Genomic DNA, 26,261 nt, shown 5'->3' with positions numbered 1-26,261 from the left:
TCAATCAGCCAAAGAAAAGGCTGGTCTGATTCCACATGCAGGGGAATAGCAGATGATGAGTTCCGAGGAAGTTCTGAAAAACAAGAGTGTTGCTCTGGCCACCACTCCAGGAAGCTGGCCATCTCAGCCAGATGTATGATTTGCAGTAAATATGTTGTAGAATGGAGGAAAGATTAGAGTCCTAAGCCTGGCTGGCTTGGCCCTTCCATTTTTGTGGCAAACTGCAATGTAGGGGTTAGAGTGCTACTGACATAGTCATGTATTCCTTACATTTCTGGAGTTAGCACAATTTTATTCCAGTCAAGTTCTTATGGGAACATAACTCCTTAGTTTCCTAAGTAATACATAGCATAGCATTAAAGGTTTTGACTAAAAATATTTCTTCAATAATTATATGAGGTCCCTATAGATCACTGCAGACATGCTCAGATGTAAAACGCAATTTGAAAATCATTTTTCTGCCCCAGAATTTCTGACTTCTTAGAGCCCATAACCATCTAAGCAAGAGAGATATCGGCACTTGACTTAGAACATGAATTCTTCAGGGTTGTTTTCTCAATGTTCTGGCTAAAATTAAGATTCCACAAGGTGGGAAATAAATATCGGTGGGGGGACACATTTCTTTCTTGACTAAATTTTTCTTTCTCTTTACTGGGGTGTTCCAAAGGTGAAAATCACATGTAAATAATTACTCATGTATTGAATTTTCTATATTTCTCTTAATGCATGCTAAAACTTGTGCTTTCTTTTCTAAGTGTTCAGTGAGAAGATGTCTATTGTTTCGACCCTGTCAAAGAAAACCTATGAATCAGAACAGCGCCTAAGAAGCATCTACAACGATTCTTCACTTTATCAACTTTGTGAACATCTCACTGAGTGTGTCATATGTCATTTAATTTTAAGCATTTCTGACAGCACCCAAGACGGTAGAGAAAGAGAGAAAGCACAGGAAAGCCAGAATTCAGGCTTTAACAAGATTATTTCAATTGAATCTCAAGTGTTTGAAAACAGGTCACTTTCTATTGGAGAACTTGCTTTAAGTATTTCTGAAATCATTATTAAAATCCTTTTTAACAGTAACATTATAGAGGCTGCCACTCTACAGCAGATGTTTTCTTTAAAAACAAAGTACATTTACTGCCCAGAAGTAGCTGCTGCTGACTTTAATGATCTCTTTCAGGATCTCTTAATAGGAGTGATTCATGTACTGTCCAAAGAAATAGGAATAACTCATCACATTGAAAGCAGTGGAAGAAATAAGTCATTTTCCATGATTAGAGCCAATAGTGTGCCCATTTGCAACAAAACAAATACCATGAAAAGACAGACAGGCCGCAGAAACTGGGAATCATCTACTCACCAAAATGAACATCTCATTCAAAAAAATAAATTAAATTATCTGGCATCTGAGTTAAAGAGTCTAGTTAGCAGTCTAAAAACTCGTGAATCCAAAGAAGTAGTTGATAAAGTCTTCAATATTGTTTTAGATTTATTTTTACCCGATGAACACCTAGGTGAGGTTATGGATTCTGATAAAAAAGCAAGAAAACCTTTATCATCCTCGAATGATCAGCAAAGTAATAGCCTACTTGTAAATAACTTGGGGCTCACCCCCAAATCAGTTCTTCTTCTCAATATCGTGTGTGAAAAGCTTATTAGGACACTTCTGGAAAAATGCACAAGCAATGTCTTTCTCGATAACGGCCCTCTTTCTGATGAAATATCAGCAGAAGAATGTCAACTTTTAAAAATACTTCAAAGTGTAGAAGATAAAGAATTTGGTTATTGTAAGGGAGTGACGGACTGTGAACAATTTCAAGGAGATTATATGTCAGACCTTTTGGAAAATCTAGCAGAAATGGATCAAGATTTCTTGTCTTCAGACTCTATGCTTACTATTATTTCCCACAGCTTGGTTAAATCATTGATGGACAAACTATGTCAGAGTACGCAACTCCTCCAAAGTCCACCTACTACAAGCAAGCATAAAACAAGAGAAATACAGCCTAGTTTTATAAAAGCAAAAAGGCAAGAATTAGCAGAATTAGGACATGCTAAAGGTTCTGTGGGATTCACGAGCTATGATGGCCATGCTTTGACAGGATCCCTGAATAATCCCAGTGTGGTTAGCTCCAAAATACAAGCAAAATTTGGCAAGAAGTATTCAGTAAATCCCTCTTCTGTGTCACCTCTTAAACGACAGGAAACGAAGGCTATGGGTACAGTAGCCATCCATAATAAGCTCTATCTGGGAAACAGGAATACAGGGGTTTATTCGGCCACATTCTTGGAGGAAATAATTTCAGAACTGTTTTTTAATCTCTCTATTTCACTGTGGGGTGAAAATGAAAACATTACTGAGGCCTGGCTTACTAAGATGAATACATTATTAGTCAACAATGTAGTGAATGAGTTTAAAAAAGCACATGTCACTGTTTTACGGAATGCTGAAGAAAGTCTGTGTTTTCCACCAGTCCAAAAAGAAACTGTTAGTAGGATTGTTGACTCAGTTTATTTTGATGTTTTACAGAAATACAAATTGAAAGTGACCTGTGGTGGTAATCTGGCATGTGACAATACCTCAATAGCAGCACAAATAACTAACGGCATTTTATTAGAGATTTTAGACTACCGACTCCCATCTTGCTTCAGGGAGAGGCTCATGCCTAATTCATATTGCCCTCTCAAAGCTGAACTTATTCTGCAGAAACTACAAAATAACCTGAGAAAGTTTACTTCCAAATCCAGGTCTTTGACAGGCTATAGCACCAGGCTGCCACACTCATTTTTAGAAGATATCATCAGAAGAGTTTTATCTCAACTCATTGCTCCACCTAGTAAGTCTTCCTCTTTGGGAAAAAACTATGTCGTGAGTGCAGATTTTAATGAAATGTCTAACTGTATAACAAATAAGGTCATATCAGCCATTTCAAAACATAAAATTTGGTTCACTATATGTGATAATCAACATCTATGTGCAGGAAAAAACCTCCAGAAGATGGTGGACTCTGTTTACAGTAATATTATGCAAACATCTGACTCTCTTGTTTCCATACAGAAAGGTATAGTGAGCCGAAGCCCAATTATGGTTGACCGAATAGCCAGTTTTATTATCCAAGAGATTATTGAAAATCATCTTCAACCATTTTTGTGTGAAGCAGGTCTGCCTCGTCCAAGCACTCCCCTGGATGCAATATCAATCATGGTTAAACAGGTGCTCAATGAAGTCACAGACTCCCATAGACCCAAGATGCCATTACCCTTAGGTATTTACCCTGATATATTCATAGGGGAAATTGTTGCCAGACTTTTATCAAAGATTTTCAGTTCAAAGCATAACACTGAAATTGAGCTGGAAAACATGACACAAAAAATAGTAAAGTCAATAAGTAACCATTTTGACAAAGCTAAAATTCACATGCTATGTGACAGCAAAGAGGAGTCTCGCCCCTCTGTCGATACGGACATTGTGGATGAACTGGTCACCTCGGTTTATAGCAGTGTTTTAAAACAGCATGGGCTAGACCCTGAGGTTGGTAAAGAGTCTGAAGACAGTGAGATTTTTGTGGAAAATATTACCAATTTAATTGTAGCAGCTATTTCAGATTACCTTCTTCATCCACTGTTTTCTGGGGATTTGTCATCTTCCAGTTCTATTTCCACGGCTGAGAATATCGTTCAGGACATTATGAGTAACATCGGTAAATCTACCAAGCCAAGTCAGAGTTTATCTCCATACAACACCTTGCTGCCATACACATTTTTAGAAGACATGATCAGAGTACTTTTATCTAGGATCTTTTCTTCTGCATCCAACACTGTTCCAAACACAGAAACTCTAAAAGATAGGTCAAGAGTGAATTTCAATGAAATTGCTTCAAATATAATCAGTGATATTAGAATGAAAATTTCTCAACATGAAATTCAATTTTCAAAAGATGAAGAAGAAACCAAGTTTGTTTATTCAGAAGATGATGCTCAGCATCTTGTCGACTCAGTATTCAAGAATATTTTACAAAACTCTGAGTCTCAAGAATCAGTTGAGCAAAATATCACAAGCAGCGATGATGCTCTTATTGATCGAATAGCAGGTTTTATCATTAAACATATTTGTCAACAACATCTTCTGCCATTTTTGAATCGAAAGGCATTGCCTTCATCATCAGACACACATCTTGACAATGAGAGAAGGCAGTGGTTTCATACCAGTGTTTATTCTTCAACTTTTTTGGAAGATGTGATCTCTGGAGTTTTAAGCAAAATATTCCACAGGGCGTTAGGCATTGTACAAACAAAATCAGTAAGAGATTCAGAAGGTAAACTTTTGGATAAAGCTGAAAACCTCATACGCTTGATAGCAGAGGAATTCGCAAAAGCCCAAGTTAGTATTCTAGAGAATGCCGAGGAACGACTGTGTTTGCCTCCAGTGGGGAGAGATGCAGTCAAAAACATTATTGACATGGTGTTCAGCAATGTTTTGCAAGAATGTGAAATGGACATAACGCCTAACAATGATTTTCTAAATGATACAAAGACATTGGCAGTGAGGATAACTGAAATCATCCTGGCCGAAATTTACGATTTCCAAATTCATCCAAATATTATAGGAAAGCTTTCTTTTAAGCCACAAGGCAAACTAAATGTTAATGTTTTGATAGAGAGAGTTCAATGTTACATTACTAAATCAAGATTCCAAAGACAGGCATCAACAATGTATACTACCATGTTATCACACACTCACTTGGAAAAAATAGTCACTCAGCTTCTCTCTCAGGTGAGTCCATTGGCCTTCGGTACAGAATGCACGGATTCTTCCCAATCGAACTTAAGTAATACCATCATAAAGCTTATAAATGAAATTATGTCAATAATTTCAAAGCATGCAATATGTATTACTAAACATGGCAATGAAAAACAAAGTATGATTTCAGAAAAAAATATCAAGTCTATGGTTGATTCCATTTGTGCCAATCTTTCATATTCAGATCTATACCAGTCTCTTACAAAAGATAAAAAAGGGATAAGTAATATACCTGCTTCAAAAATAGCAAGTTTTATAATAAAAGAAATATTTAACCATCATCTGCAGTCATTTTTATCTGGAGATAAAACTTCCCTTTCAGCTGCAGTAGATCAAAATGATAAAGAGAAAGCAGAAGATCCTAAACAAAGAGAGTTGTCTTTCATTGTGAACTCAGCTGTCTTTTTGGAGGAAGTAATTGCTGAGCTTTTATGTAAACTCCTTTACGCATTCTCCCATAATGTCTTGGCTGCTGAAAAGCCAGATAGAGTAAAAGTCAAAATTACTGGCATTGTGACAGCGTTAGTCAGGTCAATTGTTCTGGAGTTCGCCGCATCAGAGATTTTAGTTGCAGATTCCTTCAATAATGACATGTGTTCTTCAGAAAAATATAAAGAAATGGTTCAAACAACAGTGAACCTAGTTTATGAAAAAATATTGGGTGAATATAAATCTCTGATTCAAGTATATATGGCTATACAAAGCGACCCTATTCATTTTGGAAGGAAAATATATCATTTGCTCTTGGAGGAAATTTACGATCATCAGGTGCAGTCGCTAGTGTCAGGAGGACTGGCAGCCTCCTCCTACGCTTCCCTTCAGGCTGACAGCATCATCAGGAGCGTGCTGAGCGTCATCGGGAAGGGGCGCCACGGCCCCCCACCCTGTGTCACTGTGCTGCCCTGCTCCCTCTTACAAGACATCATTTCCAAGCTCATAGCGCATATGTCCCCTTCGGCCTCCCCTGAAAGGGAGCGAAAAGCGGAGGGCGTTTCGCCAGATGAGCAGTTCGGGGCTGCGGCCTCAAAGCTGACTGATGAAATTCTCACAGAGATTTCTGAACACGAGATCCGTCTTGCCACGGCAGAAGAGAACGCAGAGAGTGCACAGTTAGAAGCGATCGAGAATTTGGTTGACTCTATATGTAATAATATCTTGAAAAAATCTGAATTTCAAGCGGAAGTGAAAAAAGAGGCAGGCAAAAAAGGAGGCTCGTTCCTCAACAAAGTAGCTGGTTTCATCATGAAGGAAATCATGGATCATCACCTGAAGCCATTTTTACATCGCCAAGGACCCTCTTCTGGTCATTCCGACCATGTCTCTGTACTTACTAAACCCGTTAAAGAAAAGACTCAGACTTCTCTGTATTCCGCTAGATTTTTAGAAGATGTAATTGTTGACCTTGTCCGCAAATTTTATTCTCTCCTAAGTATTGCTGAAGATTCTAAGAAAAAAGAAATGCCAGAGACAGACGTTGTGAGGTTGGCTCTAAAATTTGCCAACTCTCTGATGGGAGAATTTAGGAAAAGTGACATTAAAGTTCTACCAAATGCTGAAGAAGTGTTTGCTTTTCCACCAATTGATAAAGAGACAGTTGATAAGATATCCAACTTTGTGTACGATCAGTTCATAGGAAAGTATGACTCCACTGAAATTCAGAAGGATGAGAAAAGTAGCAGTCTAATAGAAACAATCGCTGCTTTAGCACAGAAGGCAATCTCTGCTTTCAGGATTCAACCCCTTTTTTCAGGAGACTGGTCTTCTGCCTTCTTTTCATTTCTAAATCCAGACAACGTCGCCCAAAGGGTTCAGCACCTACCACAGAAAACCCCTGCACAGATTAACACGTGCTTAAAAGGACACCAACCTACTTTTCCAGAACAATCGTATAAACACACTTCTCCAACCTCAGACCAGAAAAATGTGCTGGACACTTTGGAAATAGACAGAGGTGAAGCGAGTAGAAAGAAAAGTTTCCAAAGTGAGACGACATTAATTAAAAAAGGCGATACGCAAGATCAGAAAGTTACCTCTATAATGAGGACCATGAAATACGGCATGGTTAACCTGCTAGCAGGGTCCGCTGCAGGTGTGGCAAATAAAAAGAGAGAGAATGAAAATAAAATGGCAATTTCAACTAAAGAATGTACTGAGAATGTGCCAAAAGTTACCTCTCCGGCCACTGGTGTGAAAAGTACAGACACTCAGACGTCAGATGTGAAGGTAACACTTAAAAATGACGAAGCTGAGATGAAGCACAAATCAGCTTCACAAGATAAAGAGAGGCGAGGCAGTGGGGCACAAGCACAAATCCCAGTAGCTGCTGATGATACAGAGTGTAAGGAGGAAACAGTCGAACCAGATTCTGAAATAAATGATGAAAAGAAGACTGGCAAAACAGGAGGAAAGTTATTTAAAAAAGAAGGCGAGCCCTTTCAGTTATCTTTGACACCCAAAGCGAGAAATGCAGGGACCACAGTGGAGAAAACAGTGACACTAAAGCCAAGCACCGAGGAAAGAAAAGACATTCCACCTCTCGTAGATATAAATGAGAAACAATACTCAAATTATGAGTATGTTCAAAATATCATTGAAAATATTTATGAAAATATCTTACCAACAAGTGCTTCTCCGGTATCAGGAGATAATTCAAATATCCAACATCCCCCAAGTGATACGGTTCATGTAACTCAAGAGGTTAGCAAGGATTTTGCACCGTCTGGTTCAGTAAAGGATTTATCCCGCTCAATTAATGAAAATCTCCCTGACAAAGAGAAGGAAGGAAAAAAAGAGAGCGCGAGAGAAAAAGAGAAAAAACAAGAGAGAGAAAAAGAGAAAGTGGAAGTGAAGGAGATTAAAAAGGAACCCAGTGAACCAGACAGTCCTCAGTTCACACCAGAACATAAACCTGGAATTTTTCCAGCTAAATTTTTGGAAGATGTTATCATCGAAATGGTTAAGATATTGATCTTTTCTACCTCACCAGAAACACAAAGACATGATAAATGTCAAAATGCAAGCGACGGTCAAAATCAAGCTGAACTCTATGACACAGCTATGAAGCTGATTGATTCGCTGTTAAAGGAGTTTTCCGAGGCTCAAATTAAGGTATTTAGGCCAGATAAAGAAAATCAGTTTTTTCCACCTGTAGATAAAGTGTCATCAGTTCCTAAAGGACCTCTTGAGCATAAAGAATCAACTACAGGTGAGGCATCATTTGACATTAAGAAAATAACAGTGGATAAAATGCCACATATGCACAAAGTGACTAAAAACTTCCCTCTAAATAAGATGTCTCTCTTGGAGAGACTACCAGCAATCAATACAACATTGGTTAGCAAAGTTGTTCATTCCTCCGTGTGCAATATTTTGAAGGATTATAGATCTCAAGACTCCATCTGTAAGAATATAAAGAGCAATGGGGAAGATTTAGCAAGAAGACTGACGAGTGCAGTGATAAATGAAACTTTTCAACATCACCTTAACTTGGCCCTTTCTGATGCGGTTCCAGCTTCAGCATGTTTGCCTCTGGAATCTAAGGATGTTGTTAAAAAGATCCAAAAGGTGGCTCAAACAGCCAGCAAAGAATGCCAGACATCATCGCCATATACCATCATGCTGCCTCATGAATTTTTAGACAATGTGATTTCTGCTCTTCTATCTAAAATTTTCTCAATAGTATCCAAAACCAAAGCAGAAACATCGGAGGGCAACTGGCTCACAGAACTAGACCTCCTCCAAATGAAGTTATTAAGTACAGTCACAACAGAGATTTCCAAAGACAAAGACATGATGATTCAGTATGTGGAATCCTTACATCCCAATGATGATGAAATTATTCAATTAGTGGTCCATTCTATTTATAACAATCTCTTGTCACAGTTTGGATCACAAGAGATTGTACAAAACTGTGTAGCCAGTGGGTGCAGAATCCTCTCAGAAACCATAGTTGATTTAGTTCTGCGGGAAGTGGCTGGTAATCAGCTGCAGAACTATTTTTCTGGAGAGCTAACTCCAAGTCAGTGTGCAGAAGTTGACAGCATCATTGAAAATATTCTTAAAGATGTTATCCACACGACCGATGCTCCCCAGCCTCAGCCATCACATGCTCACAGGCTGCATTATAACATAATAGAAGAAGTTGCTGTCAAATTTTTATCAAAGCTCTTATCTGTGTTTCCAAAAGTAGATAAGGAAAGGAACAAATCTCTAGAAAATGAAATGAAAAACATCATCTCAAAAATATTAAATTCAATACAAGAATTTATCTCAAAAAGTAAGATTAAGCTTATACCACCAGCCAAGGAAGTATCTACTGTACCTTTAGCTGACAAGAAAACTATTGAAAAAGTAGTCAATTCCGTTTATACCAGGGTTTTAAACCACTCTGGCTCACATACCTCTATATTCAAAGATTTAATGGGAAAGAGCAATGTCCTCTCTGATATAATAGGATTTTTAATGGTAAAGGAAATTTCCAATTCTGAATTCCAACCTCAAGTAAAGGAAGACGTATCAAGCTCAGAATTAGCTCTGGAAGCTGTCAAAATTATGGAAAAAGTGGTCAAAATTGTTGATGAATTTAAGTCCCAGGAAAAGTCTTCATCCAGAAAAGATTCTATGTTAGAAGCCAAATTTTTAGAGGAAGCATTGGCCTTGTTCTTGGCCAAAATAGTAAGGTTGCCAAGTGCCTCAAGCAAGGATGCCAAAAACATATCAAAGCCCGAGTTACATAAAATTGCATCTCAACTGACAAAATCTGTGACAGCCGAAATTTCCAAAAGTAACATTAGTCTTGTTGCTGCTGAACCTGAAAAAGAGCTTTTAAATCCAGAAAGTATAGAAATTATTTCCCAAGTTATTGACTCTATTTATAGTAATGTGCTGCTACAATCTGGAACCCACAAAGACCTTTACCATGATATAAAAGGTAAAAACAGAGTCTTCCCCAAAAAAGTGGCTAGTTTAATCATTAATGGAGTTTCAAACATTCCAATAGATACAGAGAAGTCAAAGGATCCAAATGCCGATCTCTTTGGAGATCTAGACGTTAATAGGATTGTTCAAAAGGCACAAGAACACGCTTTTAAAAGGATCCCTGACAGACAGAAAGGAGAGTCAGGTCAAGATTCAAGTAAAGAGGAAATGGCTATTAAAATAGTCCCACATATCGGGAATAAACCAATCAAAATAGATCCAGGCATTGTTGCAGAACACTTAGCAGTAATTTCTGTAAAAACTGAACCTCTTGAGAAACTTCAGATGGAGTGTTTGAAAAACACCGGGCACAGCATCGCAGAACTGAGAAGAGCATCAATAATCGGGAGAAGTGGCTCATCGCCAGAAGCATCCAATGCGGAAAACGTAAAGAAAGAAAGACGTACCTCATTGAATAGGACAGGACGGCTGGATATAAAACCCTTAGAGGTAAGTGGAAAAGCAGCCCTGAAAAAGCAGGTGAAGCGTGAGACGAGCTTGTTCTCTGACTCTCTTCCTCAGGTAGATAGATTAGAATGCTTTCTGCTACTGCTGCTACTGTCGTCTGGCCCAGCAGGAGAATTGGTTGTACTGGTTCATCCATATAAGTCATATGACTTATTGGGACTTGCCATATCTGTGACTCCCTCTAAAGGCTCGTGTTCCTAAAACAATCAGTTTAAACTGACTTCAAAAAAAAATAGAATGGGAATAGAGGGACATACCCTTAACAGTAAAATCAAGCTGGATACAATTATAATCTTCATTTGAAGGTTCAGGAGAAACACAATCTCATATAGTTCCTGTAGTTCTTGTTGTGGATATCAAAAGGTGTTCAAAAGGGCCAGATAGAATATTAGGATATATATGAAGTTTCAAAAAAACTCAAAAATAGTTTTAATTTCTCAAACTTAAAGCTTTACAGCAGTAGTAATCTTTTTACTTTTAGCAACATTTATCAACAAACATTAGACCATGAACTCTTGGAGTATTCTTGTTTCTTATGATTCCACTTTAATTAGAGTAGCCTTTTTCAATTTCTCCTATACTCCAAAGAAGTACCAGTTCTGCCTTCTTCTATCCTTTCTCTAGATCCAGCAGCCCTAATGCCGCTGCTTTTATGAACCCTTACTATAGACCTAGCTCTGCCTTGCAGCTCCATATTCAGGCCCCAGATATGTTAAACTAATTGGGACTTTAAATTGCCAAAATGATGTCCTTGTTACAAGAAAACTATACCACTGAGGACAAAGGGATTGTCTGGACAGTGGAATTACACTGATCCATGACACATTTTTATTTTTATCAAAGCCCCTGGCGCTCATTCATAAAAGGACTAACTAATGTTTAGGTATATAATCCATGGCCTAGAAAATGACAAAAAATGTATAGAACCATACTCCCTGGAGTATAAACTGGAAGTGAATTTTCTCCACTGCCCTGTAGCCCATTGAACTCAGTCTCAGGGTTGGTAAATATGCTAATAAGTGCCTTTTTTTTTTTTTTTAACCCAAATACTGAATTTATCATGGACTGAGATACTAATTTCATCTCTTTCGTCCTAAACTTTTTGGACCAGATGACTGTCCTTTCTGGCTCAAAACTTTCCTATTCCATATGGGTTCTCATCATTGTATTAGTATGTTACTTGATAGTCTTCATTTATATACAAGTAATCTCTTGGGAGTAAAATTTGTGTGAAAAAACTGTGGAGTAACATTACTCAAAATCAGTTTTGGATTATCTGTAGAATTTTCTTTCACAAATCTTACTCTTAGTTACCAGCTCTCTTTGCCTAAGTCGTTTATAGACCACAGAAAGCAGGAAGAGAATACTTAAACCAAACAGTTACTCCTATCCTCTTAAGGCAAAGAAAAGCCATCCTAAAAATAAAAATAACAAATAAAGAAGCAGACATAGTGAACTCTGTTAAGACATGTGACTTGTATCAGTTTGGGTACCAAGACTGTCTATCTCCAGCACAGAGGAAGAGTAGAGACAAAAGAACAGTAAATTAGATCAGAGAACCCAGACAATTGTTGTCTCCACCTCAGGGCTTTATTTTCTATTTCGAGGTACCATAAATTCCCAGCATGCTAGGCATATATATTATTAAAACCGTATACAGTAACAAAACAAATTCCAAAGCCATATAGAATGATTTTGGATTTTCTAAAACACTGGTTCCCTCCACTAACACACAAAATCAAAATTGATTGTTTTAATTTCTTAAGGAGGCAGTGTCTCTATTTTGTTTCCACAGGAGATGTACTTTTAGGGCACCATTTTCTGGAAACGGGCTTACCGTGTTACAAAGATACGCTGGGGTCTACAATTATTAACTCAAGTCAATTTAGGGCATTGTCGAAGGCTTCAACACTAGGGAAACTCTATTATTTAATTATAGATGTCTTTGAACTATCTTTAGACATTGAAAATGGAAAGTAAAATTTGATGAGGGAGGTGAGAAAAAAAAGAAGATATATGTTTTAAAGATTCTTTTGACAAATATGTCCAAAGGACCAGGAGTGGAAAGATAGGGACAAAAGTCCAAAATGTTCCCAGTTTTGGTATTCATCTCTAAAAAATCAAAATTAGATAATAACCAGATTTTTATTGAAAAAAATTAGGTTACTCTATGATTCCTTATCTAGAATTTTCAGAAAACAGATTATGACATCTACTTCTGTCACAAAACTTTAGAAGTAAATGGGTAAAAAGTAAATTATGATGCAGCAAAATATAAAGTTTAAGAAAAAAGGACTGGTTACAGACCTTCTATACTTTGAAGTAAGTTATGTTAGATTAATATGGTCTCTGAGTGTAAAGGAAATGATAGACACCAAATATTTCTCTTTTTTAAAAATATATCTTTATTGATTTCAGAGAGAGAAAGAGCGGGGAGGGAGAGAGAGAGAAACATCAATGATGAGAGAGAGTCATTGATCGGCTGCCTCCTGCACGCCCCTGACTGGGGATTGAGCCCACAACCCAGGCATGTGCCCTGATCAAGAATCGAACCATGATCTTCTGGATCCTTAGATGGATGCTCAACCTCTGAGCCAGACCCGGCCAGGCACCAAATATTTCTTATAATTTCCATTTGTTTCTTCTTCTTAAAATATTGCTAACATACAAGTAAGTGGCATCTGAAAACAATATTATTTAAATTGAAGCTATAAATCATATTAACATAGCTATATTACAATAGAACCATAGGAAAAGTGATTGAGACATTTGTTTTTAACATTCATTGTAACTTTACTTTCAGGCTGTTTGCAGAAATTCATTTCAAAATCTAAGAAAGCCTGATATCACCAAGGTGGAGCTTTTAAAAGATGTCCAGAACAAACAAGATCTTCTCATCCGATTAGTAGCTCATGATATTGAAAATAATTTAGAAAATAACAGGGAAGAAGAACAAACATCTGGCGATTACGAAATTGTCCTAAGAGAGGACATACAAGAGGACTACTTAGAAGAACAACTTGAAGATCAAGCGAAAGAAGCCACAAAGGCAAATATTGAAAGCACTAAAGCAACTTCAAATCATATACTAGAACCTAAGGAGAGAGAAGTTAAACATCCTGTTGCTGAGCTTGGCATATCCACCTACTCGACAGTCCTGGCTGTAATAGACTCCTTTGGAGAAAATGAGCCACAGGATACGGTGAGTGAGAAACATGACGGTCAGTGACCAGATATGTATTGAAAAAGTAGAGATCTTCAGAAATTCTGTCCAAAATATACCTTAATTGGTCAGAGAAGAATACTAAAATGGTTCCAGTCTTTTCCTAAGCCTGGTAATATTTATATGATGAGAGAAATAATTAACAGGTTAAGCCATAAAACTCAATGGAGGGAACACAGACAGCAGAGAGACCTAGATTAGTTAGAAGCCTGAGGAGAACATAAAATGGAAACCATGTAAGAGAAATGAAAGCTAATTATTTATATCTATTACTTAACAGATCCCAGACCTTTTGTATCTTAGCTAGTAAATACCCATTCAATATTCTGTGTACAGAAGCCTTATGCAGGTAGGATGTGACCAGAAGGTGGGCCATGGTAGGAGGAAGTAAAAATATCCATACAAATTTAGATTGTCTAGGTTTGAATTGAAAATTATTTGAGGAAATAAAGGCTAAAAATTTCCCTAATTTGGGAAAGGAAATAGACATCCAGGTCCAGGAAGCACAGAGAGCTCTAAATAAGATGAACACAAGGAGAGCCACATCAAGACACAATATAATTATAATGGTAAAAAATAAAGATAAAGAGAGAATCTTAAAAGCAGAAAGGGAAAAATAACTTATTACATACAAGGGAAATCCAATAAGGAAGTATAAAGTAAAAAAAAAAAGTAAAAGTTGTCGTGAAAAAATAAAACGAGAGGAGTAATAATGTATAGCTTTGGGATGTGTTTAAATTTAAGTTGCTAACAACTTAAACTAGACTGTTATATATTTATGATGTTATATGTGAACCTCAGAGTAACCACACACACACACAAAAAAAAACTATAGTAAACACAAAAGAAAATGAGAAAGGAATTTAAATAGAGCACTAAACAAAGTCATCAACCCACAAAGGAAGAGAGAAAGAAACAAAGTAACTGCAAAAGCAGCTGGAAAACAAGTAACAAAATGACAATAAATAATACTTATCAATAACTTCTTTAAATGTAAATGGACTAAATATACCAATCAAAAGACAGAGTGGTTGAATGGATTAAAAAAAAAAAGCAAGACTCATCTATATGCTGCTTACAAGGGATTCACTAGAGAAGTAAGGACACACAAAGACTGAATGTAAAAGGATGGAAAAAGCATTCTGTGCAAATGAAAACAAAAAAGTGTATAGATATAATCATGTCAGACAAAGTAGACATTAAAACAAAGACTGTAATAAAAGACAAAGCATAGCACTACATAATGCTAAAGGGAGCAACTGAACAAGAGACTACAACATGTATAAATACATATGCACTTAATATAGTAGGAGTGCCAAAATATTAATGGAACTAAAGGAAGAAACTGAGAGCAGTACAATAATAGTAGGGAATTGTAGCACCGCTTACAGCAATGGATAGATCACTGAGACAGAAAATCAATAAGGGAACACCAGCCCTAAATTATATAGTAGTCCAAACATCAAAATAAAGGTGTTTTCATAAAAGGTAGGGCCATGAAATTACATATGACTTCTCAACAAATACATAAGAGCACTGCTTATAATGACTGACCTGGTAAGCTTCTGAATTGACCAGAGTTATACCTATTCCTTTTATTTTTGAACTCAGTAAAGTATGATTAAAAATATTAGTAAAGTACAGAAATGGAAAACTATGGTCTTCAAACATTGTGCTAGGTTTGTCTTTAAAATCCATTCAAGCTCCTGTATTATCATATAGGTCATTTTCACTGAGCCAATTCCAAAGAATTATATTGGAAATATATATTTTAATTAGGATTATAGGGTTCATCCATTTTTTAAACAATCTCTAAAACTCTTTCTCATATTGTACATAAGAGTGCAGTAATACCTGGTTTTCACTTTTTCAGAAAGAAGAAAGAAATATTACTGAACCGACACATCACCTCATACACAGGATTATGAGCGCATCTTCATACAACCAAGAAGATCTGATTCCATCTGGCAGGTACATGAAATTAAAGCAGTACAAACGCATGGAAATCTGAGGCGAAAGAAATGTGTGTCATGTGTGTCGGAAGAGTGGGTTCCCTGGTAAAACTATGACTGGGCAATTATTCAGTCCTAGACCTCCCCTCATTCCTTATCCTTGCCTCCTGTGGCTCTCTACTGCGGATGCTCCCAAAGGCTCCCCTTTCCACTTGGGTGACTGCAGGAGCGGAGCCTGTGCTGTGTGGCATTGATAGAGGACAGACAGCACTGTAGACTTGACAACTAATTAATAACTATATTTAAACGGTTAAAATTTATCTAAAACTGCTCTTAAGCTTATAAGAATACGCGTAAGCTGGAAGACCTAGCACTGGGGGAAAAGCAATGGGTATAAGGAGGGAAGTATACCTGGTTACAATTTTTTCCCACACAGCATGTGGGAATTGTTTCTTTTTGACACTGACACTAACACTATTTGGGGACATTGCTTCCTGGACCATTATTGCCTTTTATTCCTGAATAATGGTTATTTAAACACATAATTAGTCATACAAGCACCTCTCTACTGTTTATATCAATGATGAAGACAAGGGCATGGAAAATACCAAGTAAAAGTCAATTTAGAAAAAGATGAAAGACCAGGAACCTGCAGGCCTTTGTTTGCTCAGGCAAACAAAAAATAAACAACTGGAGACTGATACAGCAACTTCATAGGAGGTCTGGAAAGCAGTCAAATGTAAGCAGAAATCAAGTAAAAGCCATATCCAAAATGGTAGGAAATTCCACAGATTTTCACTTGCCCTTTCTCAACCCCCCCTGTAACATGACGTGGCACAGTTAGGTAGAAATAGATCAATTCCCAGTTCCTTCCCTTGGGATGGAAAGAGTCCATTTTAACTTGTCTGCAATATTCTGGACTATCTGTAGACTTTCTGAGGGAATGTTTTCTGTCTCGCCTGAATAGAAGCTCAGATTGGGAGTCGTGGCATAGTTTGCATCTGAGCCTGGAAACCACAGAAGGCAGTTGATGGGTGCCACAGTGCATGAAAAAAATCAAAAAAGAAAAGAGAAATCAAGACATTCTAGTAAAAAAGGAGGGGGCTGATGAAATTCATTAGCACTAGACATGGCCTACAAGAAATGACGGAAGTCTTTCAAGTTGAAGCTAAAAAATGCTAAACAGTAACTCAAATCATATGAAAACGCAAAGTTCCCTAGTAAAGGTAAATACGTGAACAAATACAAAAAACCAGTATTATCATAATTTTGGTTCACAGCTCTACTTTTTATTTTCTATAGGATATAAAAGACAAACACATAAAAATAATTCTAAATCTATTCAGATGGGTATAAAATACATAAAGACATAATTTGGGACATCAATAATATAAAGGAGATGGAGGTTAATCTATAAAGGAATGATTTTTGTATTGAAGTTAAATTGGTGTCACTTTAAGATACATTGTCAGAACTTTAGGAGATTATATGTAATCTATGTGGTAAAAACAAAGAAAATATAAAATATGAATAAGAGGAAATGAAAAGTGGATCAAAATGTGTCTACAAAACATCAGCTAACACAAAGGAAGACAGCAGTAGAAAAAAAGGAGGGATCAAAAAGCTGTAAGACACACAGAAAAAATTTAAAAATGTCAAAAGTAATTGCTTTCCTACCAGTAATTATTTTATTTGTAAATGGGTTAAACACTGCAATTAAAGGAGATTGACAAATCTTTTTGAAGGAGGATCCAATTATATATTGTCTATAATAGACTCCCTTTAGATATAAGGAATAGAAGGAAATTACCTCAAAATAATAAAAGCCATATATAGAAAACCTACAACTATGTTTCTCTTCAGTGGAATGGAATAGAAAGTCCAAAAACAAACCCTTCATATGTGGTCAAATGATATTTTATAAGCATGTCAAGACCATTTAATGGGGGAAGAACAGTCTTTTTAACAAATGGTGCTGGGAAACTAGATAATCGTGCACAACCGGATTTGGCAATAATTTATTGGATATAACACTAAAAGTACAAGCAACAAAAGAAATTAAATGAATTGGACTTCACCAAAATTAAAAGATTTTGTACTTCAAAGGACAGGGTGAAAAGTCAAACCATAGAATGAAAGAAAATATTTGCAAATCATATATCTGATATATCCAGAATATATAAAGCACTCCTACAACTCATGACTACCAAAAACAAGAACAACATGATTAAAAATTGGACAAAGGACTTAAATAGCTATTTCTTCAGGGAAGATATATAAGTGGAAATAAGCACATGAAAAGATGCTCAATATCACTAATCGTTAGGGAAATGCAAATCAAGACCACAGTGAGACATTATTCACATCTAGTAGAATAGCTATTATTTTTAAACATCAGAAAATAACAAGTGTCATCAAGAATGTGTAGAAATTGAAACTCTTGTACATTGTAGTTGGGAATTTAAAATGGTGCAATCTCTGTGAAAAACAGTATGACACTTTCTCAAAAAATTAAATGTAGAGTCACCATATGATCCAGCAAGTCCACTTCTGGATATACACCCAAAAGAACTGAAAACAGGGACTCAGAGATATTTGTACTCAGCAGCATTATACACAATACAAATCACAGAAGCCACTCTATTGGTGGGTGAACGGGTAAATAAAATGTGGTATCCACATTCAATAGAATATTATTTAGCCTTTGGAAAGGAAGGAAATTCTGAGACATGCTACCATATGTATGAACTTTGAAGACATGCTAAGTGAAATAAGTCACAAAAAGGCAAATATTACATGATTTCATTTATATGAGATACTTAGAGTAGTCAGAAAGTAGAATAGTGGTTCCAGGGGATGAAGAGAGGGAAATGGTGTGTCAGTAATTAGTGGGTACAGAGTATCAGTTGGGGGACCTGAGAAAGTCCTGGAGATAGATGATGGTGGTGCTTGTATAACAACGTGAATGCATTCAAGCACGAAACTGTACACCTAAAATAGGTTAAAATGTTAAATTTTATGTTATGTGTATTTAACCAAAATTTTTAAAGTGGAAAAAAATGTCAATTTAGAAATCATATTTATCAAACTCAGTGATATAGTATTTCAAGTTTACTTCAATATGAAGAATGACTGACATATTGCTCTTTTGCTTAACTAGTAATTCCTTCATTCATGAAATGCTTTTTCTTTTAGTGAGACCCAAGATTGTACCCCAGGCACACATGCTAAAGTATTAGAAGGTTAGATTTATTTTATTTAACTTAAATTAGAAAGTATTACAAATAGGACTTTGTTTACTGCTTTGATAAATATTTTCGTTATCAAATCTAAAGTTGATACTGTTTTGTTTTGGTTTTTTCTGTGAGCTTTAACTACTTTTGGAAATATGATACAGTAATACATCACTCGGGTGTTAAAATAAGCCAATTAATTTATCTTGTCTGAATTGCTATTAAATTTTATTAATGATTTTGATGAAGAATATGGCATATCATGAATTTATATTTACTATACCCCTTGGAAACATATCCACAAAATAAGGGTATATTATACCATAGTTTCCATCTGAGCCAGAAACCATGATACTAGGATTTAACAATTTTTTGAGAGGTTATGCTTCCTTTGGCTTAGCCCTTAAAAAATGTACCAGAAAAAGGGGGGTGGGGGCTTTCAGAGCTACATGTGTCTGCTGACATTAAAATCTGGCCAGCATGGACCTCACTTTTTTTTTAATCTCTTAGTACCAACTCCTCAGAACGTGTGTGAGGATGATTTGGCCCTCCGTTTGCTGAATCCTCAGGGGATCAATATAGTTCTAACAGCCCTGGCTGGCATGGCATCAGCCCACACACCAAAGGGTCTCGGATTCGATTTCCAGTCAAGGGCACGTACCTGGGTTGCAGGTTCGATCTCCAGCCCCGGTTGGGGCACACGAGGGAGGCAACCAATCAATGTGTCTCTGTCACATCGGTGTTTCTCTCTCTCTCTCCCCGCCACACACAACCCTTCCACTCTCTCTGAAAATCAATGGAAAAAATATCCTTGAGTGAGAATTAACAAATATATATATGTGTATATGTGTGTGTATGCATGTATATATATATTTCTAACAGTGACAGCATGTACAAGAGACAGAGTGCTGTGTTTACTGTTAAGTGGCCTTGAAACTCAAACCACAGGTTTACCATGGCTATTTCAAACATACAACCCACTCAAGGAGTTAGTTGAGAAGTATATTCTCTCATGGAAAGTATATTCTCTCATAGAAAGTGGAAGTGAAAATCACTTTCATTAAGGTGGTTCATAGTATGGCAGTAAGTATGCCAGAATACTATGAACACACCATAACCAGGAGGTATCCCAATAATCCCTAATATGATACGTTTATTATGAAATCATAGGCTGTTAGAGTCAGTCAGAAACACTTAATACAATGTCCTTCTTTGTTCATATGAGGAAACTCAAGTGCAGGGTGAGGAAATGACTTGCCCAAGGTCACTTTCAGTCAAAGGTAGATGCAGTGCAGACCCATAAATTCAGTTTGTTTTGTTTTTTCCTCCTTTGTTGCAGTGATCATGCTTAATTCTTATATCTTTCAGTAGCATTGCAGAAGTCCAATTCAATCATTTACTTATTCATTCATTTAAAGATTTACTGAGCACCTCCTTTGTGTTACACCCCATGTATGAACAACCTGACAAAGTTCTTGCTGTCATAGAATTTATATTGTAACTTGGAGCAGGGCATCAAAGGGTAAGAACATAAACAAGATAATTTCAGATAATAAGTACTTCACATCTCATCTGGGACAAAAACCAAAGAAATTGCAATGGCCTGCAAAACCCTACATCATTTGGACATTACCCTAAGTCCCCTATTACTTCTTGAATCACTCCCTCTGATTCTCTTTCTGGCACACTCTGCTCCAGCCTCACTGACCTCGCTGCTCCTTAAACATCCCAAGTACTCAGGGCCTTTGCACTTGCTGATCCTCGTGCAGTGCTCTTCCTCCTGTATCTGCATTGCTCAGTCCTCACCTTCAGATCTCTACTCAAACGTCACCTCAGTGAGGCATTTGACTAAATTTTTTGAAATTGTCACCCCATTTCCACCATGGCACTACCCTCTCCACTTATCTGCTTGTTTTTCTCCCTGGAACTTATTATTATCTGTCAATTGATTTTTTTTCACTACTTCCCTCTAGAATGTAAGCTTCATGAAGATCATAGCTGTGTTTCCAAGAGCCTAAAACAGGCTTATAGGAGGAGGAGGCAGTTAGTAAAATAGGGGAGACTATGAGAGTGACTAAGGGGAGGGGCACAAAAATACTGTTTTGGTTATATTGAGATTGAGGTACCCATTAGATATTCAAGTTGAGGTGTCACATAAGCAATAAGATATTTAAGTCTGGAGTTCAATGGACAGGTCAAGGCTGAACATATACATTCTTAGTTTTATATAATATATACAATAAAATCTCAAATAATTTAAATCTGAATATCTGAGATCCTCAACTATCAAGAATTTTTTCATATCTCTTCATTAAATAGCTAAGATAATGTCTACAACTTTTAAGGGAAAGGACAAGAGATCTCAACCTCCAATGTAGCCAAGATTTTGAAATTTTCAAACAAAAATTTTAAAGCTGTGATTACAAAAATTTCCATGAAGTAACAGTAGATATGCTAGAAACAAATGGAAAGATAGATGTTCTCAGTAGAATTTAAGTATATTTATTCATCTCAGACATGTGGTAGCATCGGCCCCGCTTTTAGATTAGAGATTCTCAACTCTAATTCTCGCACATTAGAGCTATGTGGGAATTTATTTTTAAATATCAATGTCTGCCCCCACCCTTAGAGGTTTCCATCTTATTGATGGTGTGTGATCCAAGAATTCATACTTTTTAAAATATATATATCTTTATTGATTTCAGAGAGAGGAAGGGAGAGGGAGAGAGAAAGATAGAAACATCAATGATGAGAGTCATTGATGGGCTGCCTCCTGCACGCCCCTGCCTGGGGATCGAGCCCGCAACCCGGGCATGGGCCCTGACCGGGAGTCGAACCCCGATCGCCTGGATCCTAGGTCGACGCTCAACCACTGAGCCACTCCTGGCTGGGCAGGAATTCATACTTTTTAAAACTTCGACTAGACTCTTGCTATATGCGTGTTTTCATGTTCTATCATATCCTTTTGTTAAAATATATTGTCAAAGAGCTCATGTGCTAAATAAATGGTGCAGAAAAAAGAATTCAAATGCATATGTTTTCATTATCTGTACAGTCTCTATCTCACATGACAAAAAAAATTCACTAGGTTATCCAACTAAAAATTTCCTCCAAACAGGTGAGAAATTACAGCAGTTTTAATGCACTTCTGCTTTCACTTGACCACTCTGAAATAGACACCCTCACTGCATACAACTAAAAGCTAGTTTCCCATGTGAGTTTAGCTCATCAGGCTTTTTCAGAGTGTTTTCTGCTAGAAAAAGAAAGGCATTCTTTGCACACTGACTAAAGAAGCACCAGAGTTCAGTAGGTATAATGAGGCCATGAGAGTGAGAAAGCTGGACCCTAATCCCACCTTGGCCATTTTCTACTCATGTGACCTTAGGCAGGTATTTGACCTCATCAATATTTAGTGTGTAAAAATAGAGATATCATTCTTCTTGTTTCCTTCACAGAAAAATAAAAAATCTTTGTGAATGCTTTTTAAGCCCATAAAGCATCTTATAAATGTCAGTTTCTAAATTCTAAATAATCAATGCTGTAGTATGACTATAGTATTAAAATGTCTAATATCCATATTCCTTTTTTGCTTTATTCACAGAAACTCCCAGGGGCAGTACTTCCAAACAAGGATCTAAAATGCTGGCAAAGGTAACTTCAGCTCTGTCAAAGGTGTTTTCTCGAAGTAACAGCAGTACTACCAAATCTTCGTTACCACCTCACCAGGAAGAACGGTGAAACTTTTATACCTAAAACTTTTATGCTTACTTCCCTTAGAAAATAAAAAGATTTTTAAAGCATAACATAGTGTGTTATGATTTATATAATACTGAGGAAAAATTAAGAGCAAAAGAAAGTAAAATAGAGGCCTGGGTAAGACAAGGGTTTGGTAAATGTTTTTGATAAGCATTTTGATATGAGAAGATGTTGAGTGCTAGTATTACCCATGTGCCATGAGGGTAAAGACACAAAAAGTGTAACTAGTACACCAGCCAGCCCTCCATTACAACCAGAAAATTAACTCGAATTTTTATGTTAAGTTTTTAGAGGTATTTTTACCAAAATTTTTAGCAAACTGAGATGAAACTGAAGCTGGATTCTATGACACAGCTATAAAAATGATTGGTTCACTGTTAAATGTATATTTGGATATTTAAATAAGGTATTTATACCATATATAAGAAATCAGTTTTTCCCACAGGAAGATAAAATTTCATCATCTTATATCTCCCAAACAACAAGACCCAAATATGGATAAAGCACCATATAGAAGTAAATAATTACTTTGTATAAAATATTAGATATGCATAAAATGACCCTTGTGACTGAAAAACCCTTTTCAGACACAATACCTTTGTGGATAAAATACCATCACTAAATAAATCATTGGCCTGTAAAGTTATTAAAACCTTTATGTAAATATTTTAACATGAAAATAGATAACAATAAAAAGTAAAGAGGAAAATTTAACAAGATGGATAGCTAGTACAGTGATAAAAGAAATTTTTCAAAATCAGTTAACAGGTTACTTTGAGATATAGATCCAATTGCAGCATGTTTGCCCCTGGAATCTAAGGATCTTGTTTAAAAAATCCAAAAAGGTGAACCAAACAGAAAAGAGTGTCAGTCATCATCACTATCAGCCCCAGTGCTGACTCATGAATTTTAAGGAATGTAGTATCTTCTTTTTTATCTAAAATTGTCTTGATAGTAGCCTGTGCTAAAAGCTGAAGCATCTGAGAAAATTTTGCTTTACCATATTGCATTTCCTTTAACAAAATTAGTCAGTGAGGTTATGACAGGAAGCTCCAGAGAAAAAAGATGTGATTATATAGTAGAATGTTTACATTGCAATGATAATGAAGTTATTCAATTAGTAATTTAGTCAATTCATAATAATCTCATAAATTATTTAATCTCAAAGATCATACAAAATCATGTAACCCATAGGTGCAAAGTTTTTCAAAAATGACAGTGATGAGAAATGACTGGCAGTCCAGTGCAAAACTATTTTCAGGAGGACTTTGGTCAGCATGAAACAGATAAACACTGTGCTTGCCTTCTCCCATGAAAATATCAAAATATTCAATGAAATTTTACTTAAAGAAAACCTAAACATATGCTGAAACTAAGCAATAGTGACAATCTCCTAAAATAACCATAAATGAATACAAGCAATGAATTAAATGATGGTCAACTAGAAATTTCCATTTCTGAAACAGCTTTGTCATAGTGCTTAAAGTAGTGCTGAGGCCCGGCGGGGCGTGGCTCAGCCGTTGAGCCTCGACCTAGGATCCAGGCGATGGGGGCACAGGCCCGGGTTGTGCGCTCGATCAGTGACTGATGTTTCTATGTCTCTCTCTCCTCTCCTTTCCTCTCTCTGAAATCAATAAAGATATATTTTTTTTAAAAAAAGTAGTGCTGAGAAACTTCACTGACTAACTTGATTAGAGATGAAACGGCCTGTGAGTGAGAAAGAACCACCTTCTACCACTCACCACGTAGTTTTATAAACATACAGAACAAAAACGAAGAAAAAATAATTCAAATACAAGATGAAATGCGTTTTGGGAGAATATCTTCCTGTAGGTGGGGACCAGCCACTGTAGCATCATTCAGGGATAAAGGACATAAAAAAAAAAAATGAAAAAATGGGAACTTCTTTATTTGGAGCTACATTTTCCACCACCGTGGTTTAATAGTAGTAAGATACTGGATGAAGCCAGCTGACAATGTTGGGACAATGGGGGGGGGGGATGAATTAGTATCACAAAATTTATACTTAAATTTATTCCCTACGCATATCCACGTGGTAAAAAAAAAAGAATGAACATCAATTCTTACCTCTCGTAATACACAAAAATTTACTCTAAATGGATCATAGATCTAAACGTAAAAGTTAAAACTATAAAAGTTCTGGAAGAAAATAGATAAATTCTTTGTCATGTATTATATGAAAATAGTTCATTAGAAGTAGGCAAAATATTTTAACACTATGCAAAAAAAAAATCATGGATGGTCAATAAGCACATGATAAGACACTCAGCAAGTAAACAGATTAAAAACGATGGTATACATACACAATGGCATACAACTCTACAACTAAAAGAAAGTTAACTGCTGATACATGTAACAACATACATGAATCTAAAAATAATAATCCTCTCTGAAATGAAACAGACATAAAAAACTATATATTACATGATTCCACTTATATAAAATTCCAGAAAATTGAGGGGAGAAACAAGATAGCGGCGTAGGTAACAGCTGCACCTGCCGCCTCTCGCAACCACATCAAAATCACAACTAAAACACAGAACCACCGTCATTCAGAGCCTCCTGAGATCCGGCTGCACAGAAGCCCCACAGCCAGGGAGCTGAGGAAGCACCGAGACCGGGAGGCGGGGCGGAGACGCGGGCGGGTCGGGGCTGGATCCCGGAGACGCGGCCGCGGGCCCACACCCGGTGCCGCGGGTTAAACCCGGGAGGGAATCTCAGCGGCAGAGAGGGAGGGGTCCCGGCCCCACAGCAGGCCCCCAGCCCAGGGCTCCAGGCTGGGAAGAGACGTCCCCACAACTCCGGGCTGTGAAACCAGCGGGGACTGTCGCTGAGGGTCGCGGAGGCTGCGGGAGCCCCAGCAGCTCCTCTAAAGGGCCCGGCACGGACTCACTCGGACGCTCCCTCTGAGCCCAGCGCCGGGCAGCAGCTTGAAGGGACCTGGGACACTCGGGAGGGAACTAACCTGCCTGAGATCCGGGCGAGAGCTGGAGGGCGGCTTCCTCCCGGGCAGAAGGGCTGGCAGAGGCCATGGCTCCTTTGGCGAGTCCTCCCCACACACAGCCGGCGGGCAGGCGCCATGTTTGAATCACCAGCACCTGACTCACACCTTTGGCCCCGCCCCGTGATTCCCGGAGGCCCCGCCCTCCCCACCTGCAGGCTCATCCAGGCCATTTCCAGGGGCTTTTCTGTGCAAGTGGCCTCTCGAGCCTCATGCTTAGGACTTTCCTAAAATCTCTCAAACAAGCAGCAGCGGGCCCCATAGGGCTTGTAAGCAGCCCCAGGCCTGGCACTAGCGGCAGCTGCATTGGCTCATAGCTTGGCCTCTCCTGGGCACTGCCAAGCCCAGCATAAGTAGCAGCCAACTGTGGTTTTCTGTGTAGCTCATGCTGGGTGGCCCTGGGCAAGGCACTGGCAGAGGCTGACTTTGCACCTCCTGGGAGGCCCCAGAGACAGTGCACCTGGTGCCCAGACTCGACCACGCTGGATTACAACCCTACCACATCCACGAGTGACACTCAAGGGGAGCACTTGGTGAACACAAAAGCCCCACTGAAGTAAATCCTGCTCCATAGGGGTGTCTCCAGCACAGCAGCTCTTTGGCTGTAGTTGCAGCTGGTCCTCACAGCTGATTGGCCTGGGGGTCAGTTCCTCCCAGGGCTGCCAACAGCAACCAAGGCTCAACTACAACAGGACAGTGCACATAGCCCACACAGGGGAGCACCTAGAAGGCCCAGCTCTGGTGACTGGGGAGGCTGAGCCACTGGACCCTACAGGACACCTACTACACAAAGCCACTCTACAAATTCCAGGAGACAGAGCAGCTCTAT

At 37.7% G+C, this 26,261-nt stretch overlaps 1 protein-coding gene across 1 annotated transcript in view; it reads left to right on the top strand.

Moving 5' to 3' along the window:
• Nucleotides 1-22,392, top strand: part of FSIP2 (fibrous sheath interacting protein 2) — a gene marked incomplete at both ends in the record, with an annotated part of 63,235 nt that extends 40,843 nt beyond the window's left edge. The window contains 5 exon segments of the mRNA XM_081142872.1: nucleotides 756-10,228; nucleotides 13,050-13,448; nucleotides 15,343-15,440; nucleotides 18,617-18,663; nucleotides 22,256-22,392. Coding sequence (XP_080998998.1) covers nucleotides 756-10,228; nucleotides 13,050-13,448; nucleotides 15,343-15,440; nucleotides 18,617-18,663; nucleotides 22,256-22,392 — 10,154 coding nt within the window.
• Nucleotides 22,393-26,261: the final 3,869 nt, after the last annotated feature.

The sequence above is a fragment of the Miniopterus schreibersii genome (assembly GCF_964146895.1).
Source record: "Miniopterus schreibersii genome assembly, chromosome: 7".
Taxonomy (NCBI): Eukaryota; Metazoa; Chordata; class Mammalia; order Chiroptera; family Miniopteridae; genus Miniopterus; species Miniopterus schreibersii.
The sequence above is the reverse complement of the archived record's forward strand: the minus strand, read 5'-3'. Positions and strand labels throughout refer to the sequence as shown.